At 32.7% G+C, this 15,549-nt stretch overlaps 1 protein-coding gene across 1 annotated transcript in view; it reads left to right on the plus strand.

The window, feature by feature from the left end:
- Positions 1–5,421: 5,421 nt before the first annotated feature.
- LOC111697442 (1,4-alpha-glucan-branching enzyme) overlaps positions 5,422–15,549 on the plus strand; it is a gene marked incomplete in the record, with an annotated part of 18,344 nt that continues 8,216 nt past the window's right edge. The window contains 19 exon segments of the mRNA XM_023467465.1: positions 5,422–5,578; positions 6,041–6,134; positions 6,621–6,751; positions 7,325–7,382; positions 7,822–7,912; positions 8,105–8,189; positions 8,247–8,316; positions 8,961–9,053; positions 9,870–10,003; positions 10,422–10,478; positions 11,726–11,785; positions 12,204–12,260; positions 12,574–12,707; positions 13,261–13,306; positions 13,595–13,694; positions 13,920–13,975; positions 14,739–14,829; positions 14,988–15,059; positions 15,209–15,303. Coding sequence (XP_023323233.1) covers positions 5,454–5,578; positions 6,041–6,134; positions 6,621–6,751; positions 7,325–7,382; positions 7,822–7,912; positions 8,105–8,189; positions 8,247–8,316; positions 8,961–9,053; positions 9,870–10,003; positions 10,422–10,478; positions 11,726–11,785; positions 12,204–12,260; positions 12,574–12,707; positions 13,261–13,306; positions 13,595–13,694; positions 13,920–13,975; positions 14,739–14,829; positions 14,988–15,059; positions 15,209–15,303 — 1,649 coding nt within the window.

Here is a 15,549-nt window from a genome sequence, read left to right on the forward strand (position 1 = left end):
GTAAGCCGTTTTTAAGTTAAAACGAAAAACCACAGGGGCACCCTCCTATCGCTATAGGGTTAATTTGGGCGTCAAACATTTAAATTTGAATCAGTGGTTCAAATTTGAACCGACAGCAGGTAGTTCAGCGACGTATCTCAAATTCTTTAAATTATGTAATAGAAAAGTTATTCACGATAATAGGCATAATCTGTAATCTGCCACCCCTCCCTCTCCCTCCTCCCCTCCTCAAATTACCTACTTTGTGTTAGATAATTCATATTTTGCTAATCTTGTTTTATCTTATTTTTATCCTCTGATTAAGATAAATACTAAACCAAACAGTAAACATAGTTTTGTGACCATTTTTTTCTTTGCTAGAACAATTTTAATTATATCATCTCTTCCGAACCATCTGTATGGCCTGGAAGTAGAAATTATGTGGCTTGCCTAACCCCCTTCGAATATCAGTTGCTAAACATATTTATAAAAAATGGTGATGGAGATATCTTAGTTTTAATTATTTAAGAATTTATGAAAACCCGCCTGGTGTAGAATTTTCCAAAAATCATCGTTATCAAACATATCGGTTCAAAGGGATTAAAGTACTCCCCCTTAATATTAATTTGTTCTTTACATTAAATACTCCCTACCACCCTATCTAATCTTTACACACTGATCAATATCAATATAATCATACCATTTACCCAATCAATTTTTCTAACCCTTACTCCTGGCCTTAACAATTTTATCCTCCTCTCTCACTAACTTTTACTCTCAAATCAAATACTACTTTTTCTACTGTACATAATCTTTACTTGCTACAAAAATACTGCTCCTTCCACTATATAATCTTTACTTCCTACAAAAATACTACTCCTTCCACTATATAATCTTTACTTCTTACACAAATACTACTCCTTCCACTATATAATCTTTACTTCTTACAAAAATACTACTCCTTCCACTATATAATCTTTACTTCCTACAAAAATACTACTCCTTCCACTTTATAATCTTTACTTCCTACACAAATACTACTCCTTCCACTATATAGCCTTTACTTCCTACACAAATACTACTCCTTCAACTATATAACCTTTACTCCCTACACAAATACTACCCCTTCCACTATATAACCTTTACTCCCTACACAAATACTACTCCTTCAACTATATAACCTCTACTCCCTACACAAATACTACTCCTTCCACTATTTAACAATAACTCCCTACTCAAATACTACTCCTTCCACTATATAACATTTACTCCCTGCACAAATACTATATACTCCTTCCACTGTATAGTCACTACTCCCTACACAAATACTTCTCCGTCCACTATAGAACATTTACTCCCTGCACAAATACTCTATAACCTATACGCCCTAAAAAATATTATTGTGCTGCGTAGACAATATTTATACAAAAATATTCTCTTTTATAATATTTCATCTTTACTCCATACTTCTTATAAATATACATCTCCGTGAAATTGTGCATTATAATTTATAAATATCCCCCCCCCCCCCACACACACACCTTATGCCAATAATTCTCTGTGCATAAGTGCAGTGTATAGCCTTGATCCTGAATAGATAAATACGCTTACTGCGCGTATTATAATAGTTTAAATATGGGACTCCATATATGTTGTTAACATAGAGAATCAGGAATTTGTGTATATAGTCATCATATCATACGCTCTATATACATTATACCAGCCACTAATTTGCATAAGGTATAGGGAACAACCGGATATAGTTCGATCAACGCACAAGATTGATTACTAAATAATTCAGAACTTATCTTAACGGTCATATTCGTATGGATGGCATCATAAAATGGACACTGTAAACTTTAGGAATTTATTCAGTTTTTTCTTACATTCATGGTTCTTTGCACCTATTCACTTATCTATTTGCAGACTTTTTTTTGGTAGAATATCAAATTCAATCTTTAGATTGTCATATATATTGGAAGAGTTTTAGGTCGTCATCATAGCCTCAGACGCAACAAGTTTTTTTTTATAAAGATGTAACTTAAATACAGGGTGTCCCACGAAACATGACAGTATGCAGGTCCACCACCCACACACTTGTGGTTTTCTTTAAAATTGTTCATTTGGTATTCTAAAGTGTAGAAATACGTCAGAAATCAATTTGATGAAGAGAAAGAGTCTGTCATTGAATGAACTACTTAAGTCCAGATTATCACTGGAAGTTTGAAAGTCATGTAACAGCCTACTCAATATACTCTCTATACAGTCCAAATATACTTCCAATTTCACACCTATCTGACTTATAAGCAAATTTACATGAGATGAAATGAATAAGTTTGCTACCTTTTAATATCATTATTTCAGATTTTACAGGACGTTCCTTAACATTATGCGAACTTTAGGTTCGGTAGGACAAGGCTATAATTTTCCCAGAGGAATGATGGGGTAAGGTTGGATCGAGAAGGAGATCAAATGGGGGTTAAGATTAAAATATTTTTAAAAAGTAATCATGATTTGCAGGGACCATCTGACCCCACGAAGAACTGACTGTTTGGTTGTGAAGGATTATTTAGCAAAAGGTGACCTGGTATATGAACTATGGAAAATTAATACAGAGCATTCATAAATATAATGAGCAATCAAACCTTTACTAGTAACCATACATACCAACCATGACAAGACTTATAAAGGAAAGTTTAACAATGGAGTTCTGATTAGTCTATTTTTTACACGGTTTAAAAGGGCATTTAAACTCATGCGACGCTTATATCAAAACAATTGGTTAAAAGATAGAATAATAGATAAATTAAAACAATCAAGGATGTAAGTAAATACAAGAAGTTAGAATATGTACCCGATGAAAAATGTTTTTTTGATAAAAATGACATAATTTCTAACAGCTTGGAAAGATTAGACTTAGAGCAGTAAACTAAACAGAAAAGAAATAATGAACCCTATTTTTGATTTAAATAAGTCTGAACTGTGATATATCTATTTGTTCATAATTCTTACGTAAATTGAATAGTCGAATGTAACATGTAAACTGATAATAAGTAAAAAAAAAACTTCAGAAGAAGAATTTATGAAATGCGGCAATTGAAAAGAAATAAGAGTTACCCCACAAAAAATGAGACTTCAAAGACGACTGTAGGGTATTTTATCAGTTTCCAGCAGCTGTACATGTCTTTTTTTTCGTTTTAATAATCATTAAATAGTCACATCAAAGACATTAATTCAGAAAGACGTCCAAAAAACTCTAAAATTGATATAAGTTCAATAAGTTTTTTGTCGTCATTACAGGTTCCTCCTTTGTGGATAACTCTGTATCTCTCTACTTATCTTTCTCCTAACCTCTAATTATGCAGATTATATTGTATGTTCAATGATGTCCTTGTGTGTGTCCCCCCCGTGATTTAAGCACACACAAACTTTCCATAAGGACCACCCATCAACCTCTTTAAACTCTCCAAACTTCACCGTACTTACCCCTTCACCCTTTCTCATCCTTATCCTCTCATCCTCATCCTCTCATCCTCATCCTCTCATCCTCATCCTCTCATCCTCATCCTCTCATCCTCATCCTCTCATCCTCATCCTCTCACCCTCTCATCATCAATCTCATCCTCATCCTCTCATCCATATCCTCTCATCCTCTCATCCATTTTAGCTTTACGACGCAAACCCTCAGCATTGAATTTCTTACACCCCCTCTAAACTTAAAAACTGTATTCCAGGCACATTTTCAAGCCTTGTTAAAGATTAAACCATTAAATGGCCTGACAAACCCTATTCCCGGTATTTTTGGTTACCCTGTAAATCTTTTTTAATATTCATATCTCAAAAGTCAATACCTTTTCATTCATTGATCTATCCAATAGTTAACTCCTAATCATCAGGGGACGGATACAGGGTGGGGGTGGCAGGACCTTCGAACCCCCCTACCGGATTCAGGGAGGGGGGGGGGGGGAAGAAAACCTAGTGCAAAACAGGAAAAAATCTTAAAATTGTTTTTCGCCTTTTTGTTCCTAAATCTGGATTTTTTTTGTTCCGAAATAAATCTAGCCTCCCCCTCACTTAAGTCCTGTATACGCCCCTGCTAATCCTTATCCAAAAAAACATTCTTTTATAACCCGTAACCCATCACAAGAAGTCAAATGGCAAAAAATAACTTACTGTGACACTGTCCAATGTGTTAATATCGTATTCCAATGCAACACAACTTGTCAATTTTTATTCATACTTTTTCTACGGCAAAACGTCCCAGTGCCCCACGATTTTCCCCCTTCAGGATTGATGTGGGAAGGATAAGATTTGTTATGTTTCTAAAAATTTCATAGGTTTTCTCAACTGCACCCCTGCGTATCAACCCCCTATTTTTTAAGTCCCTGTTATGTGAACTGCGTTTGTAAAACGAGTTTAACCGGACATATATATAGTACTTGGAGTTTATAGAAACATTCTTTAGCTCTTGGCAACCTCAGTATTTCTAGAGAATTACATACATAGAAATACCCATTAACTTACGTTATATATATAATTTTAAAATGTGATTGAATTACAACAGGTAATGAACTAGTACATTAAGGTCCCTGTATCTCTATTAGCTCAAATTCAATACTCTAAGTTCGAGGTTTGCTGAGCAACAGCGCAGAATCAAGATCTAGAAACAGGGGAAAATCTTTCACAGTTTTTAACCTGCTTAGTGTACAGTCGGTGTAAATGTGTTCCAGGATCAAATGATATTTGACAAGAATAAGGATCTAGATTGTGTTGCTAGGCGGTCGACTTCATTTTGAGATTTGTATGATGTTCAAGAAAACGTGATATTCTCTAGTAAACGGTAGATATTTGTGTTCTGAAGTTCAAGTTTATTTCAAGATCAAAGGATACTTTCTCATCGCTGATCAGTGATCACCGCAAAGATTGTAGAGTCGATGATGATCATTGTGAGACTGGTATACTGTTATATATATATTATGTTTAGCATGCATACGTAATTACGGATCATGCATGGCAAAGTGCAATTATATATTTGTAATATGCCGACAAAAAGTGTTACCAATATTTTCATTCAAGATTAAAGCAAATCCATGTGAATGTGTTGGTCCTCTGAAATAGATAAAATACAAATCTTATCAATTAATTAAATGAAATAGACTCAATAGACTGCATCATGTCCATACACAACTACATAGTGTACAACTATGGGATACAATTAGTCGATTTCTTTGAAAGTCGTCTTCCAAAAATTTCTGTTCAAACTCATTTTTATCAAATAATAGTAATTTAGAGGAAGCAAATTATGCCTGTATAGACAAAATGGAGGGGCGAGGGGAAAAGATTTGGCGCCCCCTTTTGCATTTTCGTCTCTTATGGTACTTAATCCTCTTGTAAAAATCGGGATAGCTTCTTATATATACGTCATCTGATCTAACTGCATTTCAAATTATATTTCTTCGTAATTTTTAGAAAAAATGGATTGGTATGATCCCCTGCAGGAGAAGAAGGGAGGAGCTAGTCAGGTCCAGGTTCCTGATCTAGAACTACTCCTGGAGAGAGACGGATACCTTAGGGATCATGAACGTGAGATCAGGCGAAGGTGGAAATTTTTCTTATAAAGCCCCAACTACAACTTGCAAGACATTGTTTAATTCAGTCAGATGTTAAAAGCACGTAAAATTTTAAAATATTAATTTCTCCCAAATGGGCCAGCCATTAACGCTATTATAATGGTAATACAGATGATTAAATTAGCGATAAACTAGGCCAGTAATGCTAAACCGATTACAAGAAAGTTTTCCAGCTAGCCAATATTGTTAAAGAGGTTAACGGGATGGAGTATAGTTTTCAAGATATTTTTCTGTTTTCTATATCACGGTTTCTCATAATATTTTTAAACTACTCAGAAAAAAGTGTCAATCTTAGGGCAATCTATTTTGTCAGATTTTAAACTTTTTAAACTTCTAAATATAGAAAAGAAATGGTCATTTTACGTCTTGGCTTACTATTTGAATGATAAATACATATTTCAAATTAATCACTCACCTTACACATTTTCTAGGTATGGAAATTTCGAAGATTTTCTAACTCAGATAGAAAAAGTGGAAGGAGGACTGGATAATTTTTCCTCAGGATATAAACAGTTCGGGCCACAGGTACTTTTCTGATATAATTCAAAATATCTCAACTTTTATCTCAATATGCATGAACCAAATTTTCATCAACATCTACTCTTAAGTTTGATCAACAACGTTCAACATTATATTTAAGCAATATTCATGAATTAATTCCCATTTCTTAATAACTCGATTTATCAATTTTAAGCTTGTTCATAAACTTAATTTATGTTTTAATCCCTTTTTTTTAATTCTTAATCTCGGTCAAGCTTAAAATTTATCTTTTAACTTATTCACAACGCGACGATCCCGTGCTAACAATATTATTATTATAAAAAAAGTGTTTATTTCTAACAATTTACTCCATTATTTCAGGTATATAGAATAAATCAAAAAGTCTCTTTTTAAGAAAACTCGCAATAAAAAAAAAACATGGTTAACTCATTCATTCTTGATAAGTCGTCTTTTAACTTTTTATTTATCTACTGTTTCATCTATAAATAAATGTTGAATGTTTTTGTGTAGATAAATATTCCCTCTGTTGGTTGTATAACCTGGTTAGAGTGGGCTCCTGCAGCACACTCCCTTAATCTTTATGGAGAGTTCAACGAGTGGAATAGAACCTCACATCCTTTTCAGAAACTAGATTTCGGCAGGTACTGAATATTCGCAGTTGGCAGTAGTGCAAATACAGCTTTTAAAGTGTACACTAGACTGTGCAAAGAATACCAATTGCCAATTTTTTGCATGTTTTGTGTTATTCCAACTACTTTAATTCCCGTATAATGGTTACAATGACCTTGTCTAAATACATGTACGCAGCGTTTGTACATCAGCTAGTTTAGGAAAGTAAAATTGTTGAAATCTATTAAAAAATATTGTTCATTTTGAGACGCTAAAAATTGGGTACATTAGTTTTAGCTGAAAAACGTTTGATCAAATGTAGCAAGTTAAAACCACATTAAGAATGACGACCTTTAAAAACATTATCTTAAAAAGGGAGAAATACATATGAACTAAATCGCATAGTTAAAAAATGTAAACTAAATCGCATGATTTTTCTGTTCTCAGTTTATTCAATGGAGTCAGTTAATTTTAAATTGAACAGTTGCTCTCGAAATTACTCTCGAAAGAACACAGCAGCATCCCATACACGTTTAGCGAAGAGCGATTTCTATTATCTAAAACCTAATATGGCATCTCTAATCGATATATATTTTATCTGGTAGATGGCAGCTTGTATTGAAACCAGACAGTGATGGATCCCCGGCTATTAAACATTTACAGGTAAACCGTATAATATTGAATATTAAAAAGGAGAATTCAATGTATTTGCTGCAATTAAAGCGCTCGACTACAATGTATATTGGTCTTTCTAAGACACTGCCAAAAGTGAAAATGTCAAATCGGTAATGATTTTTGTTTGTGTCAAATTGTAATAAAAGATTGATTTTGCTAGTTTTATGAGAATCTTTCAATTGCTTGAATGAACTGCTACCAACAGACAATTCAATAAACATTATTTATCCAGGGGCCGCCAAGTAAATATTATTTATCCAGGGGCCGCCAAGTAAATATTATTTCAAGGAAGTGGGAATCTAGTCTTTGGTAATTTTTGAAATCATGCCTTTGCAGTCTGCAGATTTTATTATTTCCATACACAACTAATAACTTAGTTAATTCTGTCATTTTTCTATTCACACAGTATTTTTCAATATTTTTATAGAAAGTAAAGATACTCGTGAATAATGAAGACAGAATCTCTCCTTGGGCAAACTATGTTCTTCAACCTCCAAGAGAAAAACAAGATTTTGAAGGTAAAGTTTTGATTAAATCATTTGGTTCCTTGTTATATGAGTTTTCAGCAAAAACGTTGAAAGGTTAAATTTGTTGTAAGTCGTTATGAACATTCGAAACGATTGTTTCCCTTTTATTAAAAAAAAGAATATATCGTTGATAAAATGTTATCAATCGTGTATTCTTTCCCAACCTTTATTGTGTATTTATAGGTGTATCATATGTTCAACATTTCTGGAATCCTGAAACCAGTTACAAGTTCAAACATCCTAGACCTCACAAACACAAGAGTATCAGGTAACTAAAGGGCTTTATCATTGTCTTGATTATTTGATAAAATGTTATTTTTTGCAGAGTTTACGAGAGCCATGTTGGAATTTCCTCATGTGAGGGAAAAGTGAACACTTATACTGATTTTACGCAGGGAAATTTTATTCTAGTGTTCTTACAAAATATACTCCTTCATTAAATACTCTTTAAAAACTTCAAGAATACTAGAAGTACTTATTTGCATACTTCTTTACAAACTTCTTTACAAACTTCTTTACATACTTCTTTACATACTTCTTTACATACTTCTTTACAAACTTCTAAAAATACTTCTTTACATACTTTACTTCTTTTCATACTTCTTTACATACTTGTTTACATACTTTTTTACATACTTCTTTACATACTTCTTTATATACTTCTTTACATACTTCTTTACATACTTCTTTACATACTTCTTTATACACTTCTATACATACTTCTTTACATACTTATTAAAATACTGCTTAACATACTTATTGAAATACTTCTTATACTTCTTCGTTAAGTACTCACTTGTTAAGTACTTCTTCAATAAGTACTCCTTCATTAAGTACTTCTTCTTTAAATACATTAATTTTTCTTTAACACTGAGTCAAAAACGGTACATTTGTACAATTGAGAAATACTAAAATAAAATATCTTCAAAAATGATCTACAGTGTTTCTAATGAAAATTAAATTAGATTGTAATTGAAAAATCCTGTGTTTTATGAAAACAACATTCTTGTTCTAACACTAGATGAAACTCTGGTTTTAGAATGTACTGCCACGGATAGCTAAGCTAGGGTACAATACGATACAACTTATGGCTATTATGGAGCATGCGTACTATGGTAGTTTTGGATATCAGGTAGGAACTGGAAATATAAACCAATCTATGTACATTCAGAAATCCAAATATGAGGTTTAACATCACACTAGTCAAATGTAGGGTTTTAAGATAAATTAAATTGTACAAAAAAATTTAACCTTTGAGGGTTCTCCCAGGTACCTTAGGCAAAATAATTACGAAAAGAACGAAATATTTTGTGTACATCATAAAAAGATAATTGAGTATCCGAGATTTGCCCCTGTTTTGATATGTAAATTCTCATCTAATAATTCCGTATTCCCATTTGCCTAACAATTTCTCTTAAAAACACCATATAGAGGTCTAAACTGAACAAATAAAACTATAAGGTCGGATTCTACATGTCATTGGCAGACATGAAGTGATTTTTTTCAAAGCTCCAAAAATGGTAGAATATCACAAAAAATAAGCATTGAAAATATTATCTTGAGCATAAAACGATGAAATCTTTTTTAAGATCATGCTTTTTCTAGTACGTTTTGCCAATTATTGAGTGAAATATACAAGCTAAACAATGCTGCAAGAGTGCAAAACAGACCAGATTTACTTCAGAATCCGACCCTAAGTTTTATTTCTTCAGTTTAGACCTTTAAATAGTGTTTTTATAATCAAAGGCAAAGAAACAGGAATTATTATACGAGTATTTGTATAAGGAGACGGGGCAGAACTAGGGTTTCCATTTTTTTTGTAGAGAATATATATATATATTCTCTACAAAATACAGAATATTATTAATGAAACAAATATTTTTTATGCAATAAAAAAGTTATCCTTAGAACCTGTGTAAACTGGGTGAAAACAAATTTGTTAATGTAGGTGACCAGTTTTTTTGCCCCCTCCTCCCGGTACGGGACGCCTGACGAACTGAAAGCTCTTGTTGATGAAGCACATCGCCTAGGCCTCACTGTTCTTCTTGACGTCGTCCATAGTCATGCCAGTAAAAATGTTAGGCAGCGAAACATTAACATTTTTAAATAAAGAATACTGAAACACTTAAGACGACATTTAATAGTCTTCATCTAAATTCTACAAATACTTGCATTAATTTTTTTTAGACAAAAGAATAAGTCTAAAACGTCGAGGGATGCAATTAGGTTAGTGAGACAGCCCCCCTATCCTCTAAAAAATTTGAAAAAGGAAAATATACAAAGCAAATGCATTACAAATCGTGAAACCACGTAAGATTGAAAGTCTCGAAAGAAAATCGCGAATTTTACACCATTCTATTTTTTCTGCCCCCCTTCCCACAAAATACCAAGTTGCACCTAGGAAGAGGTCGTTAATGAGCCACTGACCACAATTTTAACTAATTTACCCTTTGTGAATATTTAACTTCAATCTTCTCTAAGTTATTGTTTCTGCACTTAGTGATGGGTTGAATATGTGGGATGGAAGTGATGCAGGATATTTTCATAGTGGAACCAGGTACTAGAGTAATATATCTAAAGTGGAACCAGGTACTAGAGTAGTATATCCATAGTGGAACCAGGTACTAGAGTAATATATCCATAGTGGAACCAGGCACTAGAGTAATATATCTATAGTGGAACCAGGTACTAGAGTAGTATATCCATAGTGGAACCAGGTACTAGAGTAATATATCCATAGTGGAACCAGGTACTAGAGTAATATATCTAAAGTGGAACCAGGTACTAGAGTAATATATCTAAAGTGGAACCAGGTACTACAGTAATATATCTAAAGTGGAACCAGGTACTAGAATAATATATCTAAAGTGGAACCAGGCACTAGAGTAATATATCATTAGTGGAACCAGGTACTAGAGTAATATATCTAAAGTGGAACCAGGTACTAGAGTAATATATCTAAAGTGGAACCAGAAACAAGAGTAGTATATCCATAGTGGAACCAGGTACTAGAGTAATATATCTAAAGTGGAACAAGGTACTAGAGTAATATATCTAAAGTGGAACCAGGTACTAGAGTAATATATCTAAAGTGGAACCAGGTACTAAAGTAATATATCCATAGTTGAACCAGGTACTAGAGTAATATATTTAAAATGGAACCAGGTACTAAAGTAATATATCCATAGTGGAACCAGGTACTAGAGTAATATATCCATAGTGGAACCATGTAATAGAGTAATAAATCCATATTGGAACCAGGTACTAGGGTATTACATTCATAGTGGAACCAGGTACTAGAGTAATATATCCATAGTGGAACCAGGTACTAGAGTAATATATCCATAGTGGAACCAGGTACTAGAGTAATATATCCATAGTGGAACCAGGTACTAGAGTAATATATCCATAGTGGAACCAGACAGGTACTAGGCTAATCCATAGTGTAACCAGGTACTAGAGTAATATATCTATAGTGGAACCATGTAATAGAGTAAAATATCCATAGTGGAACCATATAATAGAGTAATAAATCCATAGTGGAACCAGGTACTAGAGTAATATATCCATAATGGAACCAGGTACTAGAGTAATGTATCCATAGTGGAACTTGGTACTAGAGTATAAAACGATATATTTTCTCCTACAGTGCGGCTTAAAATACTTTGGTTTTTGAGGAAACTGTTTTATCTACGGAAAGTTAAATAAAGACAACCTGAATGAGTAAATTTGAACTGTAAAGGCAATAACTGGTAACACTGCAAAGCATGCGAAGTCGAAATGATATTTCATTAAATATTTCAGGGGTAATCACGAGCTTTGGGACTCCAGGCTATTCAACTACACTAACTGGGAAACACTAAGGTAAAATAACTCTGGAGTTGCCTCAATTTTCATTGTTTTTCTAACATCAATCCGGTGATAAGAACAGCTGATGATTATTGATAGAAAAATATCTTTGTTTGAATTTGTCTAAATTATGTTTCCCAATTGTCTGATATTTCGTACTAGGATGAAGAGAAAGGACTAGACTTTTACGAAAATTGTAACAAAAATTCTTCAATGCACAGACGGAAGATTAACGGGTTGACCTTTGAAATGATGAAATATAGCTATACTAAAATGAAAAGACGAAATATTAGAAAACCTTTGTAAGAAAATGAAAGATTATCAGACTTCCAAGCTAGATTATTGAGAGAAAAACGAGATTAATAGCTAAAATTCGTCAAATTCCAGAATATTTTCTACTTTTTTCTTCTCATACATCTGGACTGTTCTGCAGGTTTCTGCTCTCTAATCTGAGATTATGGATTGAAGAATACGGGTTTGATGGATTCAGGTGAAATTTTTAAACTGTTTTTTAAAGGGAATGATTTATTTGAAATTAAATTGATTTTTTTACGGTCTAAGTCGTATGTTGCAATTTTCTCAATTTGTATGGGCGCTACGTTCTTCGGTATGAGACGTCTTTAACAATTTTCTCCTTATAGACGCAACAGATAGAAGTAAGATTAGTAGCGATCAAAACGCTTTTTATCGCATTAAGCCTATACCCCCTTTAATTTTTCGCGAACACTCACTTTAAGATTTGATTAGAATTTTATTTTAAATATTACTTTTAATTTTGAAATCTTTTACTTTAAAATGTTTAGGTTTGACGGTGTGACGAGTATGCTTTATCATAACCGAGGTTTAGGACAAGGGTTTTCAGGAGATTATAATGAATACTTTGGATTAAATACAGATACAGAGGCTCTCGTCTACCTCATGCTAGCAAACCATCTAGGCATTTAATATATATTTTATATATCAAGATTTTTATACGCTAATACAGAAAAACATATTTTGGTTCTTTTGTGCTGAGGTGGTATGAGAACCTGAGAGAAACGGGGGGGGGGGGGGGGGGGGGTGAAAACTTGAGAATACCTTTCTGTGATCAAGGTATACTGGAACTAAGGAGAGATGGATTGGGTTTGTTATCAATTTAATGTGACCTAAACAATCAACATTAGGAACATTGCCCTGCTTACTGCTCCGTTACACCATATGCCTCTGCTATTCTTGCTGTTGTTTCTAGTTGATAAGCTCTTCCAATACCGCACAGTAAAATGTAAACAAACCCTCAAGCCCGTTTTTGGTTCTACAATCATTGGCTGCGACTGAGTTTTTAGTTTCATATTTTGTTTTAAACCACTAAGGATAGAAGATTTATATAGACTCCTTAATTACAATTTAAACGTTTTTCTCTTATCTTCTTTTTTTCAAATTTCTTTCAAATTTTCTTTTTTTAAATCCAATAGCTTTGATAGTGCATAATACATATTGTTAATTTATCACAGTACACAAGTGTCTTGAGGATGGGATTACTATTGCAGAGGATGTCAGGTTACTAATTCAATATTTTGTACGGCTTGAATTTTACATAAATATAGCTTGACAAAATGTTTTGCAAAAGTCAAGAATATCTAATTTAAATTTTTTTTATCTTTTTTTCATTAAAACCTATGATAAAACAACTTCTTAAACAAAATTTACACTAAAAGTGTCAAAAATTTTTTGACAAATGTTCGTATTAAGATATGTGCTGTGTTAAACGTTTTTTAACACTTCTAGGTGTTTAAATTTTCGATATTTAAAAATCTTTTTAAGCATTAGAGAAATGAAATTATTTAGTGGTATGCCAGCACTCTGTAGACCAGTAACTGAAGGGGGAACTGGGTTTGATTACAGGCTAGCAATGGCAGTACCGGATATGTGGATCAAGATTTTAAAGGTGATTTTTTTTCACTTTTTGGTGTTCCTTAAAATCTCATCTCAGTCATCTTCATTCTCCATTTTCATCCTTCTTTATTGCGCTTCCGTTCTTCTATACTCCTATTTTCTTGTTTCTTTGTTTTAACTTCTTTTCCTTCTTCCTCCGTTCTCAAAAATTTCAGGTTCCCTTTTCTTTCTCTCATCCTTCCTTTAAACTTTTCTTTTTTCAACCTTTGTGTTTTAGGAGCAGAGTGATGAGGACTGGAATCTGGATTATATTGTTCATACTCTTACCAACAGGTGGCTATTCTTATGATAAAATGTAACTTATTGTTTTTGTTTTACAAACTTTCATTTATTACTTTCATACATGACTTTATTTCCCCAATAGTAAATAAGTAAATAAAATAATTTTTCCAGTTCAAAAAAGAAGGTACTTATGCGCAATCACTGATTATGATTGGTAATGAGGACGCACATTGAGCACGATCTTTAAAAAATCAATTTTTAGGACACGAACAAGTGTTAATAAAATTAATAAAATATAACCTGACTTAAAGGGTATTGTTCACATATTTAAAAGTACTCCCAATATCAACATTTTTAATTTCATGATAGAATTATGAGTTTATGCTCATAAAGGTCAAAACTGATGAAAATCAAGTCATAAAGCGTAATAAAACGATTTATTAATGCATGCTTTAGTTTTAACCCAGAAAAAAACACATAAAACGCAATAAATAAATTGAATTAAACTCAATTTCCTTTTTCAGAATTGTTTTGTTACCATTTATTAACGGACGAATATACACTTTATACACAAGGCGACTTATTGTGATATAGTTTATTTACAAGTAAGCCTCCATGCCTACATTCTACGGAAAAGAAAGAAAAATGTGCGATTTAAACTAGACTCTTAATGAACATCACAAAGAATATTTAGTATTTTGGCTTGCAAGAAAATCTTTGAGCTTTAAAATTTAATTGTGGTCTTAAATTGGAAAATCAAGGTTTTATGTTTATTTTAAAATAGTTGGATTAAATCGTAAAATATAATTAACAGAAGATGGAAGGAGGCCTGTATTGGATATTGTGAATCACATGACCAGGCACTCGTTGGTGACAAAACCATTGCTTTTTGGCTTATGGATAAGGTACAGTACTTAACTATAAAATTAATACAAACGATATTTATATTTTGATCGTTTCACCCCAATTTTAAAATAAAGATGGTATTTTTATTTGTAATTACTGATAATGACTTTATCTCTTGCCTCCTAATTTAAATTTTACCAGCAAATTATGAATATAGGATATGTACACTGGTATGGGATTAAATGAACCAGCAAGCGATGTTGTACAGAGAGGATTAGCTCTGCATAAGGTATTTGAAAAAAGTGTTCACAAGATAAACCAATCTTAATTGTAATTAAGTTTATAATTTCACTCGGAAGAAAAAAATGCTTTTGGTTTGATTTTGGATTGAACTTAATAATTTCTCTCTTTATTAAATAATTTATTTGTGTTGGACAGATGATCCGTCTGGTAACTCATGGATTGGCTGGAGAAGGTTATCTGAACTTTATTGGAAATGAGTTTGGACATCCAGAATGGTTGGACTTCCCGAGGTATTATTTTATTCAAGTACATTGTCAGAAATCCGACAGCACCCATTTTTCTAGAATTTAATCACTAAAAGTGTTAAATTCTTGTTATTTACTTCATTATTTCTGATTACATAACTCTGTAAAATTCAAAAATATGAATTTTTGAGAGAGGAAACCACATTTTAGATTAGATTAGGTCTAAATGTTACCGTTGCATGAATTGGGGGTCACGTTTACAATACCTTCAAAAAGAACGTGATGGAATGT

Source organism: Eurytemora carolleeae, unplaced genomic scaffold (assembly GCF_000591075.1).
Source record: "Eurytemora carolleeae unplaced genomic scaffold, Eaff_2.0 scaffold45, whole genome shotgun sequence".
In the NCBI taxonomy this organism is placed as follows: Eukaryota; Metazoa; Arthropoda; class Copepoda; order Calanoida; family Temoridae; genus Eurytemora; species Eurytemora carolleeae.